We start from the raw sequence: 16,776 nt of genomic DNA on the forward strand, positions 1-16,776 counted from the left end.
CTCACTTATTCACCAGCTTCTGCTTCTAGACGTGTCCTCACCAAGAATGACAGTTGCAAACTCTCAAAATGCTCACTGTTAGTAGCGTGGGTGAATGTGGCCCACCAACAGCACTAAAAAGCATGTTACTTTAAAAAAGAGAAATTGCAGGAAGCTGCAGGGAGAAAGAGAAGGAGCATTTTCCTCCAGTCTCCCTGGCTCAGGTAAAAGATCAAATTTCAGTCAGGAACAACAGAAAAAAAGTAATTTTAAATGCCTCCCAACAGAACAAAAATACAACATTTTGCCAGGTTTTGACTTTGTGAGAAGTACAATGAGCAGATATTGCATTTCCAAACAGGTCAGACAAAGCAGGTCACTGGTAAAACTTTCTAAAGCCCACTCTAAAATGAGTTTTAATGCCAACTAATGATCACACCTATTAGCACGCAGCATCAGAGATGTATTTTGTGCCCAGTAACAGCTGCCATAGTAATTTTGGAGAAGATACATTGCATTCTTCATTAATAACAAAGACAATGGGTTCTTAAGAGTGAAATTCCAAACAACTCAGGTGCAAAATGCCTCTGCACTACCCACATTACAAATCCTCTCTCTATATGTTCACGTGACCCAATTTAACTCACCTACCAAACCAGGCTTCTCACCATTTCTAACTGTGCTGTCCAATCTCTATATAACTGCTGTCCAGTTTATGATATTCCCTAAGAAATGAGTCCCTGGATTTCACTTGGGAAGCTCCTTCTAGCCTATTCTACTGTTGCATCCTCCTTCCACTGTTTATACTTCACTTTTTGTATTCCCTTCACAGAACTGTGAAACATCCCTCTCTAGCTGTCTTTTACACCTACAGAACCAGTGTTTGTTCTTACTGAATTATTACCATCCGCATTCAAACTTGTTCAGATGTAAGCAGTGCTTTATCACTCTCACAGGTCTTCCTCTCCTCCTTTTTAATCACTCTCTGTAATTCCTCCTGGTTTGTTGCTCTTCCATGAGCCCCATGCAATGTATCCACATTTTCTACTTAATCAGTATGTAACCAACATAATTTTTTTATAACCAGATCCCAAAGCAAGTGTCACTGTTTAGCCAGCAACTCAGCCCCACATAGCCACTCACTCACTCCCCCACCAGTGGGATGGGGGAGAGAATCAGAAGGGTAACACTCATGGGCTAAGATAAGAACAGTTTAGTAATTAAAATAAAATAATAATCACAACAACAGCAACAATAACACAAAGGAAAATAATGAGAAAGGCATGAAACCCAGGAGCAGGGGAAGGAGGAATGAACAACCAAAACAAACCACACGTGACACAGCTGCTCACCAACTCAACACCACTAGTCCCCAAGCTACAACAGCCAACCCACACACCAGCTGCCCCCATTAATATACTGGTCATGGCATCACATGGTATGGAATGAACATCCCATTGGCCAATCAGGGTCAGCTGTCTTAGCTGTGGCCCTGCCCCTCCCATCCTCTTGCCCACGTGGCAGAGCATGGGGAGCTGGAAAGGTCCCTGACTGCTACAGGTGCTACAGTGAAAAGGATTAACTCTATCCCAGCCAAAACCAGCACACCAAGTAAAGCTACTCCAGCTTTACCTTCATCCTGTTGATATTGATTCATCAACAAAACATGATTTGGCTTAACAGTCTCAGAGGAGGACAAGATACTCAAACAGACATTGGTAGTGCTTCAATTTAAAGAATGAAGGAAACACATAATTATCGGTAAAGCCTTCAAAAGACCAAGATTTGCAGACAATTCCAAAATACATCTAAAAATTAAACAAAATAGGCCTGGTTGCAATTTTCTGAGGATGATTCCACTCTTTCATAATTCTGTTGATGTATACACCCTCTTCCAAAGGCAAAAATGGAAGAAAACTCTACAGGCTGGGGGCTGAACTACTGGAAAGCAGCTCTGTTGAGAAGGACCTGTGAGTGCTGGTGGACAGCAAGTTAACCATGAGCCAGAAGTGTGCCCTTGTGGCCAAGGTGGCCAATAGTATCCTGGGGTGCATTAAAAGGAGTGTGGCCAGCAGGTCGTGGGAGGTTATGCTCCTCCTCTACTCTCCCCCGTGAAACCACATTTGGAGTACTGTGTCTGCTTTTGGGCCCCCCAGTTTAAGAAGGACGCAGAACTGCTCGAGCAAGTCCAGTGGAGAGCTACAAAAATGATCAGGGAAAGGAGCATCTCCCTTATAAGGAAAGGCTGAGACTCTTGGGTTTGTTCAGCCTGGAGAAGAGAAGGCTGAGGGGGGGGATTTCATCAATACCTATAAATATCTAAATGGTGGGTGTCAGGACGATGGAACTAGATTCTTTTCAATAGTGCCCAACGACAGGCCAAGGGGCAATGGGCACAAGTTGGAACAGAGGAAGTTCCACCTCAATATGAGAAAAAAATTTTCCCATGAGGGTGCCAGAGCAGCGGCACAGGCTGCCCAGGGAAGTTGTGGAGTCTCCTTCTCTGGAGACATTCAAAACCTGCCTGGATGCATCCTGTGGCCCCTGCTCTAGGTGTTCCTGCTCAAGCAGTGGGTTGGACAAGATGATCTCCAGAGGTCCCTTCCAAACCCTACTAGTCTGTGATTCTGTGAAGCTCAGAATTTTAGCCTTGACACGTTCAGTTTCAGTTTACAAAAACCCCATATCCCAAAAGCTGTGACGCTTAGGACTTACAAACACTTTGAACCCAGGGATCACATTTTACAATTTACATTTACATTCTCATCACAAAATTGACTTCATATATGTGTAGCCAGTTATTTTATTTAAACCATCCAGGTTGCACAGTCCTCCTCTTGGACATCACAGTCTGTCATTACATCCTAAATGGCAGGATGAGGCTTGTTCACAGTCATGTTAGTTATATTATACCTCCAGAGGAATTCACCATTTTGAAGCCCCTGCACTTCAAGATCACAAAATTAATTACCACAAGGAAAGGTGTCACCTGATTGAATTTAGTCCACTGAAGCTATTGGCGTACTGAATATGCTGCAACACAGCTTTACGCTTGTTATCAAATATCTCATTATAAACAAAATGTCTAGTGTAAAAATTAAATTCTCTCTGAAAAAGTAAAGATATTCAAAATGCATTAAAATGCCCGACTGCCAATTATTAATGTTTAGTAAGCAAAACTGAATCTTATTGAATTTTGAATTTTGTCTGGAGATCAAGTCTTATGAGGAGAGGACGAGGGAACTGGGGTTGTTTAGTCTGGAGAAGAGGAGGTTGAGGGGAGACCTTATCGCTCTCTACAACTGCCTGAAAGGAGGTTGTAGTGAGGTGGGTGGTGGTTTCTTCTCCCAAGTTACTAGTGACAGAATGAGAAGAAATGGCCTCGGGTTGTGTGGGGGAGGTTTAGGTTGGATATTAGGAAAAATTTCTTTACTGCAAGAGTGGTCAGGCATTGGAAGAGGCTGCCCAGAGAGGTGGTGGAGTCGCCATCCCTGGAGGTGTTCAAAAAACGCATATACGTGGCACTTCATAGCATTGTTTAGGAGACATGGTGGTGTTGGGTTGACGGTTGGACTTGATGATCCTAGAGGTCTTTTCCAACCTTAATGATTCTATGAGTCTATGGTTTTGAAGATTTGCTGAATTCTCATCTTGATTACTTTCAGCATTTATTCCAAAATATACAAGATCCATATCAGTGTGAATCTCATTTTTCACAGGATAACAACTTAACTTGACATAGCAATAGGGCTTTTATTCTAAATCATTAAATTATTATAACTAATTCATGTTAAAGTACTTCTCTGCTACTTACTTGCCTTCAGCTACCTGTTAGAAAAACCTTGTTCAATGCTCAGCTTTTTGAAAGAGAAGCATTTTTTAAACCCTTTGTACTGAATTTGGTTCCCCATCGTCAATCTGAGTGTATTTGGGAATGCTGCTGGTTACTGAGCACCCTCTGCAGTAAAAGCCAGATCCCAGAGGCCAGGCAAAAATTTATGGGAAGAAAGGAAGGCTGACAGGCTGTTAAAACCTGTCTCCCGCCTTTGCTTAACCCAGTATTACAACCTCTTTCTCAGTCCCCCAGGCTGTTTCACCAGAAGCAGGGAGCTGAAGAGATGGGGTGACATTTGAAGAGCCAGGAAATGTGTGCTCATTCCCATCTGCAGCCTTCTGTTGCAGTCATTTCTGCCTTAGGACCTGGTGAAGGGGAGGGTTCAGATCTTCGTTTTCACACCAGAGCTGTATTTACTCCAGCCGGGCAGGTAAAGTTGATGTGAAACTGCAGTGAGGTGGAGGATACAGCACGCAATTATCAGGATCCATCACAATTAGCTTTCTGGCTATATATACCCATTAGTAAATAGCAATGTGTAATATGAAGGACAAATTTTGAATGAATGACTGAAATATGAATAAATAAACAAACCAGGGAAGCAGGTGGTCTCCAAGCCCAACATCCTCAACTATACCTGTTTCAGTGGGATTACTTCAACTGATGTCTAGCCTGGCCTTACAGATTGAAAACCCATTACTTTTGGAGGCACTAGGTGTGCCTCCAGGGCACATCTTCCCGTTCAGGTTTGTCTGAAAGGAATCTGGTTTCATGCTCCATAAAGCAAGACCAACACAGTAAATGACAAAGATACTTACTACAAAAGCATATGTCTAATTTGTCCTGAAATTCCAGTGTAGATATATATTCACTTCAGAGTCATGGTTGGGTGTTCCACTCAGCAACAAGAGGAAGAGAGCTGCTCTTATGTGTATGAGGTGCAACAGTGGTTTGGGTTTTTTTTAATTTTTGTTTTTATTGGCTCACATGATAATAGTTCCTAGTATAGCATTATTCAGCTCAAAGGGAACCGGCTCTGGGAACTTTTGGCTAATATCACAACAGACAGGCACTTGCAGGACAGCAGCCACACTTTTTCATAGTCCTGTGAAAGGACCACAGGCATCAAATTCAGGAGAGTGCTGTTAGTCCTACTGGGGTTGCCCATGCGCTATTTGAACTCCTTGCTTCATCTGTTTCAAGCGCACCATCCCTGGTTTTCCCCCACCTTACTCTCCTCCTCTGCCTGAAAGATCTTCCCTTTATGCTCATGCTATTCAGCCTCAGCAGCTGCTGAACCTTCTGTTCTGATTCAGGTACAGCTTAAGCCCAAGTATGGGCAACACAAAAGACTGCTGATGCCCCATCACCACTCCAAGGAGCAAGCTACCTTTCTTCAGCATAAATGTCAAAAATAGCCTCAAGTATCTGACTTTTACAGAATGCAGGAAGTCATTTCTAGTATTGTGCTTCGTGTTTAGAGAAAGCTGGGAGCTATGGGAACATGGGTGAAGAAGATCTTCACTTATAATCCCTGTGCTTTTACACACTAGGAGAGTGGAACAAAAGGTTGTGAATTTTGTTTGTAATTGAGTTATAAACAACACCCTGAGCACTCACTTGAAGAGAAGAGCTCTTTGATTCATTTCCCACGTAGATCTAAATGGGTTGAGCTATACGTCAGTGATAAGCAATGATAGATCAAACGCCCATTAAAATGCAGATTCAGGAGTGAGTAAAAAACCCATACCTGCTCAAACTGATAAAAATTAGGAGGAACTTGCCAGTTTGTTTGCGTGATGGGACTCAGTTTCAAAGCCTCCCTTATTCACATAGTTTTGTGCTAATGTGTTTACAATGAGCTGCCATAAAATCTGTTTTCAAAGGGGTTGCTAAAAGCTGCAGTTCCTTTCTTCTGTCCCTCCCACACAACACCATGGGGATTCTTGGGGACTTCTAAACCTTGAGAGATCCTTACTGCAAGTTTCGGTTCTTTTTTGAGGAGTAAGTTACAAAATGCCTCAGGTTACTGTTGGCTCCACCAGGCATTCAAACAATGCCAAGAAGCTAAAAACAGAACCCCTAAAATTTGTTAAATACTATGGCTCGTGTAGGTATATAAGAGGCCACACGTAATGATGATCATAGTCCGTACTGGTTTTGAAATATATTAGTTTATACATATATTAACCTCAGGCTAAAGTCATTGGGTTTCTGAAGGTTTATTCTTTATGCCTTATTCATTTCAGTAACACGCTATAATATGTTGTGTGCAATACATGCCTGTATGTTCTATTATGACAGTCACTTTATGATTACTACCATGTAAAATTGTATTTTTCCCAAAGATAGGTAAGCAGAACAGGTAAGCTTTTCCTCTGAGACTTTCAGCTATGCAAAAGAAAAAAGTAGTTCAACATTACTAAGTACCTTCTTTATCATCATGACGTATGATTGCATCCTGTATCATATCAGCAAGGTTAAAATGAACTCGATGATTCTTTCCATGTTTCAGTTTTTTCACGTAGCCCTCCCGTTTCTGGAAAGCTTTTTCTCTCTCGTAATATGCCTTTATTTGGTCACAGCGCATCCGCTTCACCAGCCGCTGCCGCTGGCCGAGGGGGAGGGACTCCAGCAAGCACTGCTCAATTTCCATCTCATGGGACCGAAAAACATTACATAGCTGGAAACAGCCTGTAAGGAATTAAAGAAAACACATTTAGATCATGCAACAGCGTGTTTTCAAATGTGCCATGAAACCTCCACCAATTTTCTTCTTGTCCTTTTGAACCATGTGGAAGGCTATCATGTGACCTCCTCCTGCTCGACCAGTGCTGACCACAGAGAGGATGCAGCATTATCATCATTATTATTTACTTCTTTTTTTTTTTTTTTTTTCTGCATTCTACAGAGCCATCCAAATAGAATCTTCTAATGAAACTGTCAGATATTGAAATCTTCTTGTGGAACCCAGTCACAAATTTGTGTTTGTTTCAGTTAATCCTAACATTCATAACATTACCTTTAAATCAGATGCCTCGTTTGTCATTACCACTAAATCTGATATTTTTACTGACATTGCAATAACAGGGATGATCTTTCCTAGTATATTCTCTTTGCCACTGAGAACGAAGACCACGAGACTACTTGCTGCTAGTTGGTTTTCAGGGGACAGCTCTGTTACAAAAGAAGACTAGTGGATTGTCAGATAATTTTGTTGCCTGAGTGCTCAGGTGTGAATCCACATCTTCCACATCAGTGGTGTACCCACTAACCTGCCATAAAAGCATTTGATGTGCTGGCTGGAGACCACCCGATCACTTCTGATTCTCATGCTCTACTTTATATACATACTTAAATTTTCTTCGTATGGGAGGTAAATGTCCAAATTTGTAATTTCTAAGGACTGCTGGCAGCCCAGATGAGAGACGTTTTCCCTCCTTAGTTTGATGGAAGAGCTCTTGAAGGGGATATAGACTCAAGTCACCCTGGGCAGTTAAGAAATACCAAAACTAAGCGTTGCTGTGCAACTTTAATCAGGCCTGCTTTTGTCTAATCGTTTTGCTAAAGCTGTAATTACATCATCAAAAGACCCCTACCTCATTCAGGGCACTAGCTGAGTAGTGTTGACTAAATGATCACTTTGGTTTCTCCGTGTTACCTGACAAACGTCTAATCTACTGAATACCATTCAAACCCCGCTCTGAAGGCATAATTAATAATTTCCTGACAGGCTTTTGTAAAGCTCACATCATCATAGTACATAAATGCTTCACAAATATTGACTTATTTTAATGAAAAAAAAGAGGGATAAATGGGCATTCTTATCTACGTTCTCTACTGAAGAACTGAAAGACAATAATTTTCTTTTTAAATCACTGATTTTGTGTTTCTAATCCAAGATTTCTATATGCTTTTCTTGAAGTTTTTTCTTTTCCTTTAAAGGCATATTATTCTATAAACTATTATGTGTCATAATCCCATAATAAAATACTATCAAAGTGACAGTCCTAGGTCTGCATGTCTATCACTTTATAAACTATATTACATTATATATTTATATGTTATATTAATTTATGTTGTGTGTTCTATACTGTATTCTACAATTTATTACATGTACTCACTATGAATTAGAACCCAAGGTCTCAAAACAGATTTTCCAAAATTGAGGAGCATGCATTTATGCCAAAAGTGCCCAAAGCGTCTTGTTGAGAAGCTCCATTACACAAGCAGACACAGAACACAATTCCACACTCAAGTTCAGTTAACTTATTTTAACATAGACTACCCTTCCCCTCTCTGTAATTACTCTTCCTCTCTTAGCATGCCCCTCTAGTTAAAAGAAAATGAGCTGTCAAGCTAAATAACTGAAAACTAGTATTGGCTTGCATTAAGCCAAAACACAAGCCCTTCCTTTTTCCATGTTAAAAGCCAACAGCTTCTTCTGTATAAAACAAAATTTTCCCTTTGCCCTTAAATGATATGTTTCATTTCTGAGCACATGTTGGAAAAGAGAAGGAAATTAAAGGGTAGCTCCCTAAAGCTGCAGAAGATGTAACTTCATTCCTCACTTCATCCCAGTGTTCAGAGAGTTCAATCAAATAGGGGATCTGCACTCAGACCATCCTCAGCCCGAGGCAGTTTGTGACTACATCCCCTTTCTGTCATGATAGGAGAATGAGCAAACTTCAAATCTTCCCTATTAGAATTGTTCTGCTTTGCAGAAAATATTTCAATGCCCATGCCTTAAGCCTACACAGTGTTTTTGGCTTGTAAGACTCAAAGTCTCGTTTGACAATGCAGCGAAGTGTCCAGCTGTACAAGAGTTTTACCTCTGCTCTGTTCCTTCCTTCTTTTTCACAACGGGAAGAAGGGACAGCCATGCGCTTGAGCTCTGACAAGCTACAGCTGAAGTTGCTGTCTATATCTGGAGAACTCAGATGAGAGTGAGAATTGATGCTGTTTTTCCAGTCTTAGCTGGAAATCAGAAGTGTTTGCTGACAACAAACTTTAACAGTATCTTTGCTATTCATCCGCTTAGCTCACATGAACCTCTGCTCTTAGGAGGAACTGGTAGTGTTTGCTGCCACATCACAACTGCGACTGGTGCAAGCTGTAGGATACCGTTGCTGTCACACTGTTCTGGGTGAGAAATCAAGCAAATTAGCTTAATGTCTTGGTCAAACAGAGCACATCAATGATGAGGTCAATCAGCCAGATCCCAATTTCAGGCGGGATGCGGCTGTCTTAGTGTCCTCTGCCTCTCTACTGGGATAACTTTCAGCTGACATGAATGCCTGTCTATTTGTTCCATGAAGAACAGTGCTTGACTCCCAGAACTGGCCTCACATGATGGTTTATAGCGTGTGGCCAGAGTCAATCAATTCAGGCAAACAGAGGACTTTTCATCCACTAGGGCACTGGTCTCAGAAGAGAAGTAATGAGTTGCAGGTGGGATTTTTTCTCTCAGCACATCTGGAACCTGATACAGCTTAGAGGAGATCTGACTTTGGGTATAACAGAATCATAGAATCACAGAATCATTAAGGTTGGAAAACACCTCTAAGATCATCAAGTCCAACTGTCAAGCCAACACCACCATGTCTCCTAAACAATGCTATGAAGTGCCATGTCTAAGCATTTTCTGAACACCTCCAGGGATGGTGACTCCACCACCTCTCTGGGCAGCCTCTTCCAATGCCTGACCGTCTTGCAGTAAAGAAATTTTTCCTAATATCCAATCTAAACCTCCCCTGACACAGCTTGAAGCAATTTCTTCTCATTCTGTCACTACTAACTTGGGAGAAGAAACCAACACCCACATCACTACACCCTCCTTTCAGGTAGTAGTAGAGCGCGATAAGGTCTCCCCTCAACCTCCTCTTCTCCAGGCTGAGCAACCCCAATTCCCTCAGCCTCTCCCCATAAGATCTGTTCTCCAAACCCTTCACCAGCTTTGGTGCCTTCTCTGGACACGCTCCAGCAACTCAATGTCCTTCTTTCAGTGAGGGGCCCAAAACTGAACACAGCACTCGAGGTGTGGCCTCACCAGTGCCGAGTACAGGGGCACGATCACTTCCCTGCTCCTGCTGGCCACACGATTCCTGATACAAGCCAGGATGCCATTGGCCTTCTTAGCCACCTGGGCACACTGCTGGCCCATGTTCATAGCTGCAGGTCAGCAGTCTCTTTACATTAAGCCACATAGTATAGATGCAGACAAGGCAAACTCTGAATTTATCTTTCAGATGCTCATCTTTAAGGCATGTAACATTCAGTCCCAGTTTTAGAACCAGGCAGATCCCTGCTCTGACTGTGGTGGCCTAGTGACCATAGGGAATCACTGACAGCACAAGAGGCAGAGCTTCCTGGCCATCACCCTGAGACAGCTGGACTCAAACCCAGGAGGGTTATAGACATGCTGCTGGAGAAAATTCTGGGGATGGCTTAGCGCCACTTTGAGCAGGGGGTTAATCACCAACATAGGACCAGGTAACTGTGTCTGGTCTAGCAGAGCCTTGAAAACCTCCATCAACACATTCTCCAAGTTCTCTGGGGAACCTGCTCCAGTGCTGCAATGCCTTCTACCAAAAATGCCTTGGGTTTTTTTGGTGGCCATTACCCCTTGTTATTACTGTCACTACTGAGAAGAGTCCAGCTTTGTCATTTCTGTAATTATCCTGGTAGCCTTCTGCTGCCCTCACCCCACTTCCTCGGTGTCCACCTTACACTGTGGGGACAAAGACCACAGGCATACTTGCAGGTACGGCTTCACAAGCCCCAAGCAGAAGCAGACAATGACCTCCCTCAGTCTGCTGGCCATACTCCCCCTCACACAGCCCGCTATGTGGTTTGCCTTATTTACAACCATTCCTCTTTGTGCCCGCTGTAAGCCCTGCGTCCTCTTCAGCAGGGCTGCAGCTCAAGCCAGTCAGCTCCCAGCCTGTACCAATGCGTAGGGTTAGTCTGTCCCAGGCGTGGAAATATGCACTTCCCTTGTTGAACTGCCTAAAGTTTCTGCTGGCCCAGTCATCAGGATTAGGCTCCACCATTCAAAGTATGCCAAACACTCTGTCCTAATTTAGCGTTGCCAACAGCAGCAACAGCTTCAGCTGTAAAGAAAACCTCCATGAAAAAATAGCTGCTAAAATCCACAACTTCCTTAGGTGGATGTAAACGGCTCCTGTTTAGAGACTGACAACTCAGCTACAGCCAGGCTCAAAAGAGGTGCTGTGAGAGCCTCCTAAAGGGTAACACGTGCAGCAGGTCTGTCCATCCTTTTCTCTTCCGTGCATGAGAAAAACGGCACAAACCGTTTTTCACACTGAACTTGTACAAGAACCTTGTATGGGACCCACTCAAATAGCGGAAGATGTACAGAAAACATGGTCTCAGCCAGAGCTGGTCTTGTGTAAGCTAGTCAGGAGGCAGTGTGGTAGGGAGAGAGGTTGCCTTCTGAATCCATTTGCAGAAGAATTTCTCTCTCCTTGCATAAGATATCATAGTTGAAGATTATTTCATGGGGTTCTTGCTTCAGTGTGTGACAAATTACAGTTATGTACAGTGATTCAATAAGGTCACTGTCATGGTATGTTGCACTGGACAACTCAACAGCAGTGTCTCCATTAAAACCCTGAAAAAGCTTACCAGGGTATAATTAATTTAATGAGATGCCCCGGACCAAAACAGCCAGAATAAACAGGACTCTCAGTAAGTATCTGGTTTTAAGGCCTGCATCTTCTGTATAAGCATGCAATGCAAAAACCTTTATGAAAAACTGAAATATCAACACCAGACATTCTTTTATTATATCACCCTGGTTATTGACTAGCACAGGACAAAGGAAGTCACTGCCACTGTATCTAACAGGAAAAAAAGAAGTGTTTCAAGGATGCTTCCTAGTCTAGAGCTGCTTCACTGACTGGGTCCTCCCTGAACCACCAGAAAGAGACGAATCATTGCTACAAAACAACCTGTTCAGAAAACCGTAGCAATTTACTCACAAACGGACAGGGCGCCAACTGCATTTCAACACAAATTACGAGCTTGATCCTGCCAGTTCGAACAAGAGGTTTCTGAGTAAAGCGGAACCGCTTGCTTTGCATTGCCACCGGTTCTCTCTGGGAAGGTGAGAGAAGGAATACTCTGTGGCACTACAAGCACCAGCTCCTGGACAACGTGAAGGGCTTGGCAAGGGTGGTGGCATATAAACAGAGAGGAAGAATGGGATTGCTACAGGCTAATCCCTCCATCTGCTGCAGGTTATTTGAGTTCAAGTAAAGTTACACTATGTAGGAACTTTTCTACCATACCTCTTTTCAGAAACCATATTGATGCAACTCTCCTTTATATTTCCATTTCTTATGGCTTTATTATGACTTAACTTTCAGTCACTTGCTCTGGCATTTAAATTGGGAGTCTTGTCATCCTAAAGAAATGCACCTCAGATGGTAATTCACATTGCCTGGGGGTGATCGCATTTGTGTCTAATCTGGATCACATGTCAGGAGGCATTTCCAGAATGTGAAGCTGAACGTCTATACACGTGTTCAGAGAGACACTACAAAACAGTTTGCCACTGTGCTTATACATACTGTATTTTGACTTTTCATGAGATATAAGAATGTGCTGTTGTGATTCAGAGAAGTAAGTACTCCTGGACCCTAGGAATAGTGTGTTTTGCAAAGTCCAGCAAGGTAAAAAGATTGTCTCGTCACACACACACACCCCAAACTGCTGACATTGCTTAGTGCAGCAAGAATCTCAAATAAGGTGTGCTGGCTTTGGATTGAATAGAGTTAATTTTCTTCACAGTATCTGCTATGGGGCTTTGTTTTGGATCTGTGCTGAAAACAGCGTTGATAACAAAGGGATGATTTCATTATTGCTGAGCAGCGCTTACACAGACCCACGATCTTCTGTTCTTCTCACCCCATCTCACCAGCAAGCCAGCTGGGGGTGCACAAGGAGCTGGGAGGGGACACAGCCGGGACAGCTGACCCCAACCGACCAGAGGGATATTCCTCACCATATGGTGTCATGCTCAGCATTTAAAGCTGGGGGAACAAGAAGGAAGGTGGGGATGTTTAGAGTGGTGGTGTTTGTCTTCCCAAGTAACCATTATGTGTGATGGAGCCCTGCTTTCCTGGAGATGGATGAGCACCTGCCTGCCCATGGGAAGCAGTGAATGAATTCCTTGTTTTGCTTTGCTTGCGTGCACGGCTTTTGCTTTGCCTATTAAACAGTCTTTATCTCAACCTATGAGTTTTCTCACTTTTACTCTTCTGATTCTCTCCCCCGTCCCACCAGGGGGGAGTGAGCGAGCGGCTGCACGGGGCTGAGTTGCTGGCTGGGGCTAAACCGTGACATAAGGTGACACAGAATTATGGTGCATAACGCTTAAAGCTAGAAATTTGCAAACACTAAGACACATGCTTACCTTTATTTATGTAGACATTCCTGTTGATTTTGATTATATTTTCAACAACAAATAATTAATCTTCTGGGTGTTTGAAGGACTATGATCTTTACAGCATAGAAACAAATTGTAGAAAGCTTAAATTACCTGGAAAAATGGCAATCTGTGATTCTGAGAATGTATCTGCTTGAGACTGATACTTAAATAATGTTCTTTAAGCATCTTGATCTCATTAAAGGAAAAAGGGTAAAAACCCCTCTGAAATATACCCTGTGTTTAGCTTGGGTCCTCTGACACTTCAGCTCCAATCTTGGTCTGTTCTTACTATCAGCCCCTCTTCATAACTACAATTGAACACCTACATTCTGATTCAGATACCTGAAATTATCCTGAATTTCAGAACGATAAAATATTTGAAAATTTCACAACTGCAGTGACATACATTAGCATTCATTAAATAACAAAAAGAAGCCAATTTTTTATAAATACTGTACTATTACACAACATTTATAAAGCTGGCTAGCCAAACGTATTCACAGTACGAACAAAGATATGTGGGAAAAGCATGCAGTGAGCAGCAAGTGCTTTGGCATTTACAGACTCAGGCACACAGATGGTGTAAATCAGTGCAGCTTCATGCAGCCCAAAAAGCTGCATTACTTTACACCCCGTGTTTGATAACAGCAATCAGACCAGAAACTAGAGCACTGACCCTTTCAGTAATGCCCTTTGCTGTTATACACAATGACGTCACTATACAGGATGATTTTCTGCTACCAGCAATGCATATTATTTACATTTACTATATTAAATTAGAAATAATAACTTTTTTGTGCTTATGCGACTGAACTGCATTCCATATGAAATCAATGATACAAATACAATAGCCCAACTGGAGTTATGGTGTCAGGACCACAGACCAATGCATGCTTTAGAGGTGCCCTCTTCAGAAATCAAACGTTATTAGGCGTAGCCTACTGATCTTCCAGTTTCAAAAAGAAATACTTCTTACCCACAGAAGAGGCTAGATTAGTTTAGATCCATCTCAAATTGCAATGTTAAGGTCAGTATCAAAATACTTGGATTTATAAATCCTTTGGTCGGTGCAGGGAAAATTACTTCCCCTGTGAAGAGCCTCTCCATTACATTTGTTAAGTCGTAACTGAAGCGCTTGTACCCGCTCCGCCTGATTTTAACGGCTAAAGTGCTCTCATCAGGCCAGCAGTGCCCTGCTCACTGCAGTGATGGGCTTATGCCTTTTCTTATTCCTTGGTTCCCCTCCCCACCCCACAATCAGATGATCAGAGGGGAGCAGTATAAGTGTAAACTATTTACCTTGTAAAGAATGTAAAGAATTCAATTAATGCCAGGTCCTCTGAGAATAAATTACACTGCAGCAAAGAATCTCCACAGAGCTTCTTTTGGGTGTAATTGCAAAGTTAGGGCTCTTAAGTGACACGATAGACAAAGTTTCCTCATTTTCTGCTTAACACCCAACTCTGCCTTTGCTGAAGAGCAATCCTGACCACATTCAGGCAACCGTCCTCTTACAAAACCCCTGCTCCTGCACGCTGCTCTTCAAGAGCCTTTCGATGTGACGAGACTGGCAGGCTGGAACCGCAATCAATTTCCAGCCTGATACCAAGGAAAAGTTACTTATCAGACACTATTAATCAACTCTACAGGCTTTCCCATAGACTCTCTTATCTTTCTATCAGCAATTCAGTGAAGCTACAGCGGCATGCTCCAATAATTTATTATATTTAAATCAAAGAATCAACCAGTTTGGGATCTTGCCTTTGCAGTGATAGAAGAGGGCCTGAATAATGATGAATCAAATATAACAGAGGGCTCTGCACTCTCATTTGTGATTTATGTCACGTAGCCGTCTGTAACATATGGATAATTTATGTCCTAGGGGCAGGGCATTAACTGTGTGCCAGCCTATTCAATAAATGCAGCCAAACTGCCCGCCCATGCATTGGCCTTCAGTGTATAAAACACAGGTTTCAAACACATACGTAAAAGGTTCTTCCAATTTTTTAGAAACAAATATCATTATTATTTTCTTTTGCCTGTCTTGAGACACAAGGAACTCATAGGCCTGAATGGTCTGAGAGGAACTGCCTATCTCCCGGAGCAGTAGTCCTTGCCTGTGAATCACATCCAGAAACTACATGAATGCAAGCAAAATGAACTAACACGATCTGCTCGAGCTCATACTGTGTCTTTTGGTAAGGCTTCTGTCTCCATATCCTCTCTACTGCTGTCATCCTTCCATACTCCCTTGGAGGATGAGGCAAAGGTGAAGCCTGGATTCCTACAAACCACAGCATAGCTCAAGTACCTTCTCCCACAAACCACAGAACCTTTTGTAAAACAAAGTAAAAGACCATCGTCTGCTCTGGAGCGCTGGCGTTTCCAACTGAAAAGACTGTACTCTCAGGGGTGAGCAAAACACACTAACCCATTCATCTCTCTTCATATAATATGCCAGATAATTGAGCTTTTAGGAGATGAAAGTCTATTCTCAAGCTGGATTCAGGGCTATACTGTAGCATCTCTAAATAATGACTGTCCAGACAATAGGGTGAAACACTACCTACTGCTCTTCTGCACATTACGGAAGGCTTGTGAGCAATTGGTCCATGAGACTTGGCATCCACTATTCCCTTAACAAAAAAAAAAAAAACAAACAAAAAAAAGAAGTTGATTTTGGATACCTCTATTCTAGTACATAAAAGGAGGCCAGGAAGCAATCTCTGGTGCACCACTTAAGCCTTATGTACTGGCTCATGTTCACAGGTTGATGGTTCATGCAAAACAAATGAAACATATCTGGACTGCATAGAACATGAGCAAATGGTCCTGATTCTCCTGTGATTCTCACGCTGATAATCCCTAAGAAAAGAGACATTTCTTCTAAGTCTATAACAATGAACCATGTGAGCCTGGCAAAACAGAATTTGGCAGCCAGAGACCTGAGAGATAAGGAAGAATTTGTTTTACAACTATATACTTGTATCCTTGAAGAAAGTTGAGAGACTGATAGAACGAACCATCCCACCTTAGAAGACGCTGAGAACGGGGTGACAAAGTGTATAGTCAAAGAGAACACCTAATTGGGATGTTGATAAGAACCACAACTAAGTGTCCTTTAGGTGAACTATCCTCATTATAGTAGTAAAAATCATGCCCATAGGCCAGAAACTGCCCACACACAAACGCTCAAGTAAGCCCCTTACTCTCTGAGCATGCATAGTCAATTTAAACGGCGCTGTAACTTTAAGTTGAAATGAGAAAGAAACCAACCAATTATTAGCTGAGGGGTGTGAATATCAGCTCTTATTGACAGATTTAACTGCATAAATACCTTGTAGTTTCTCAGTGCAGGGTGCTAGCTTTGTGGAGTTACCACACCAACCTTTGCGCAAAAATGAATTAAATAAAATGCCTCCACTCTGTGCATAGTTTGGCGTTTTGCACACCAGGCAAACGAACCTGCTTTCAGGATAACAATGCTGCTCTTGTGCTGTAGGACATA

At 42.4% G+C, this 16,776-nt stretch overlaps 1 protein-coding gene across 4 annotated transcripts in view; it reads right to left on the reverse strand.

The window, feature by feature from the left end:
• Positions 1-16,776, reverse strand: part of MYO16 (myosin XVI) — a 418,633-nt gene that overhangs the window by 301,953 nt on the left and 99,904 nt on the right. For all 4 annotated transcript variants that reach the window (XM_064440435.1, XM_064440442.1, XM_064440450.1 and 1 more), the window contains exon 2: positions 6,245-6,508. In XM_064440435.1, coding sequence (XP_064296505.1) covers positions 6,245-6,470 — 226 coding nt within the window. In that variant the 5' untranslated portion in view covers positions 6,471-6,508. The remainder of the gene's footprint in view (positions 1-6,244; positions 6,509-16,776) is intronic.

Source organism: Phalacrocorax carbo, chromosome 1, assembly GCF_963921805.1.
Source record: "Phalacrocorax carbo chromosome 1, bPhaCar2.1, whole genome shotgun sequence".
NCBI lineage: Eukaryota > Metazoa > Chordata > Aves > Suliformes > Phalacrocoracidae > Phalacrocorax > Phalacrocorax carbo.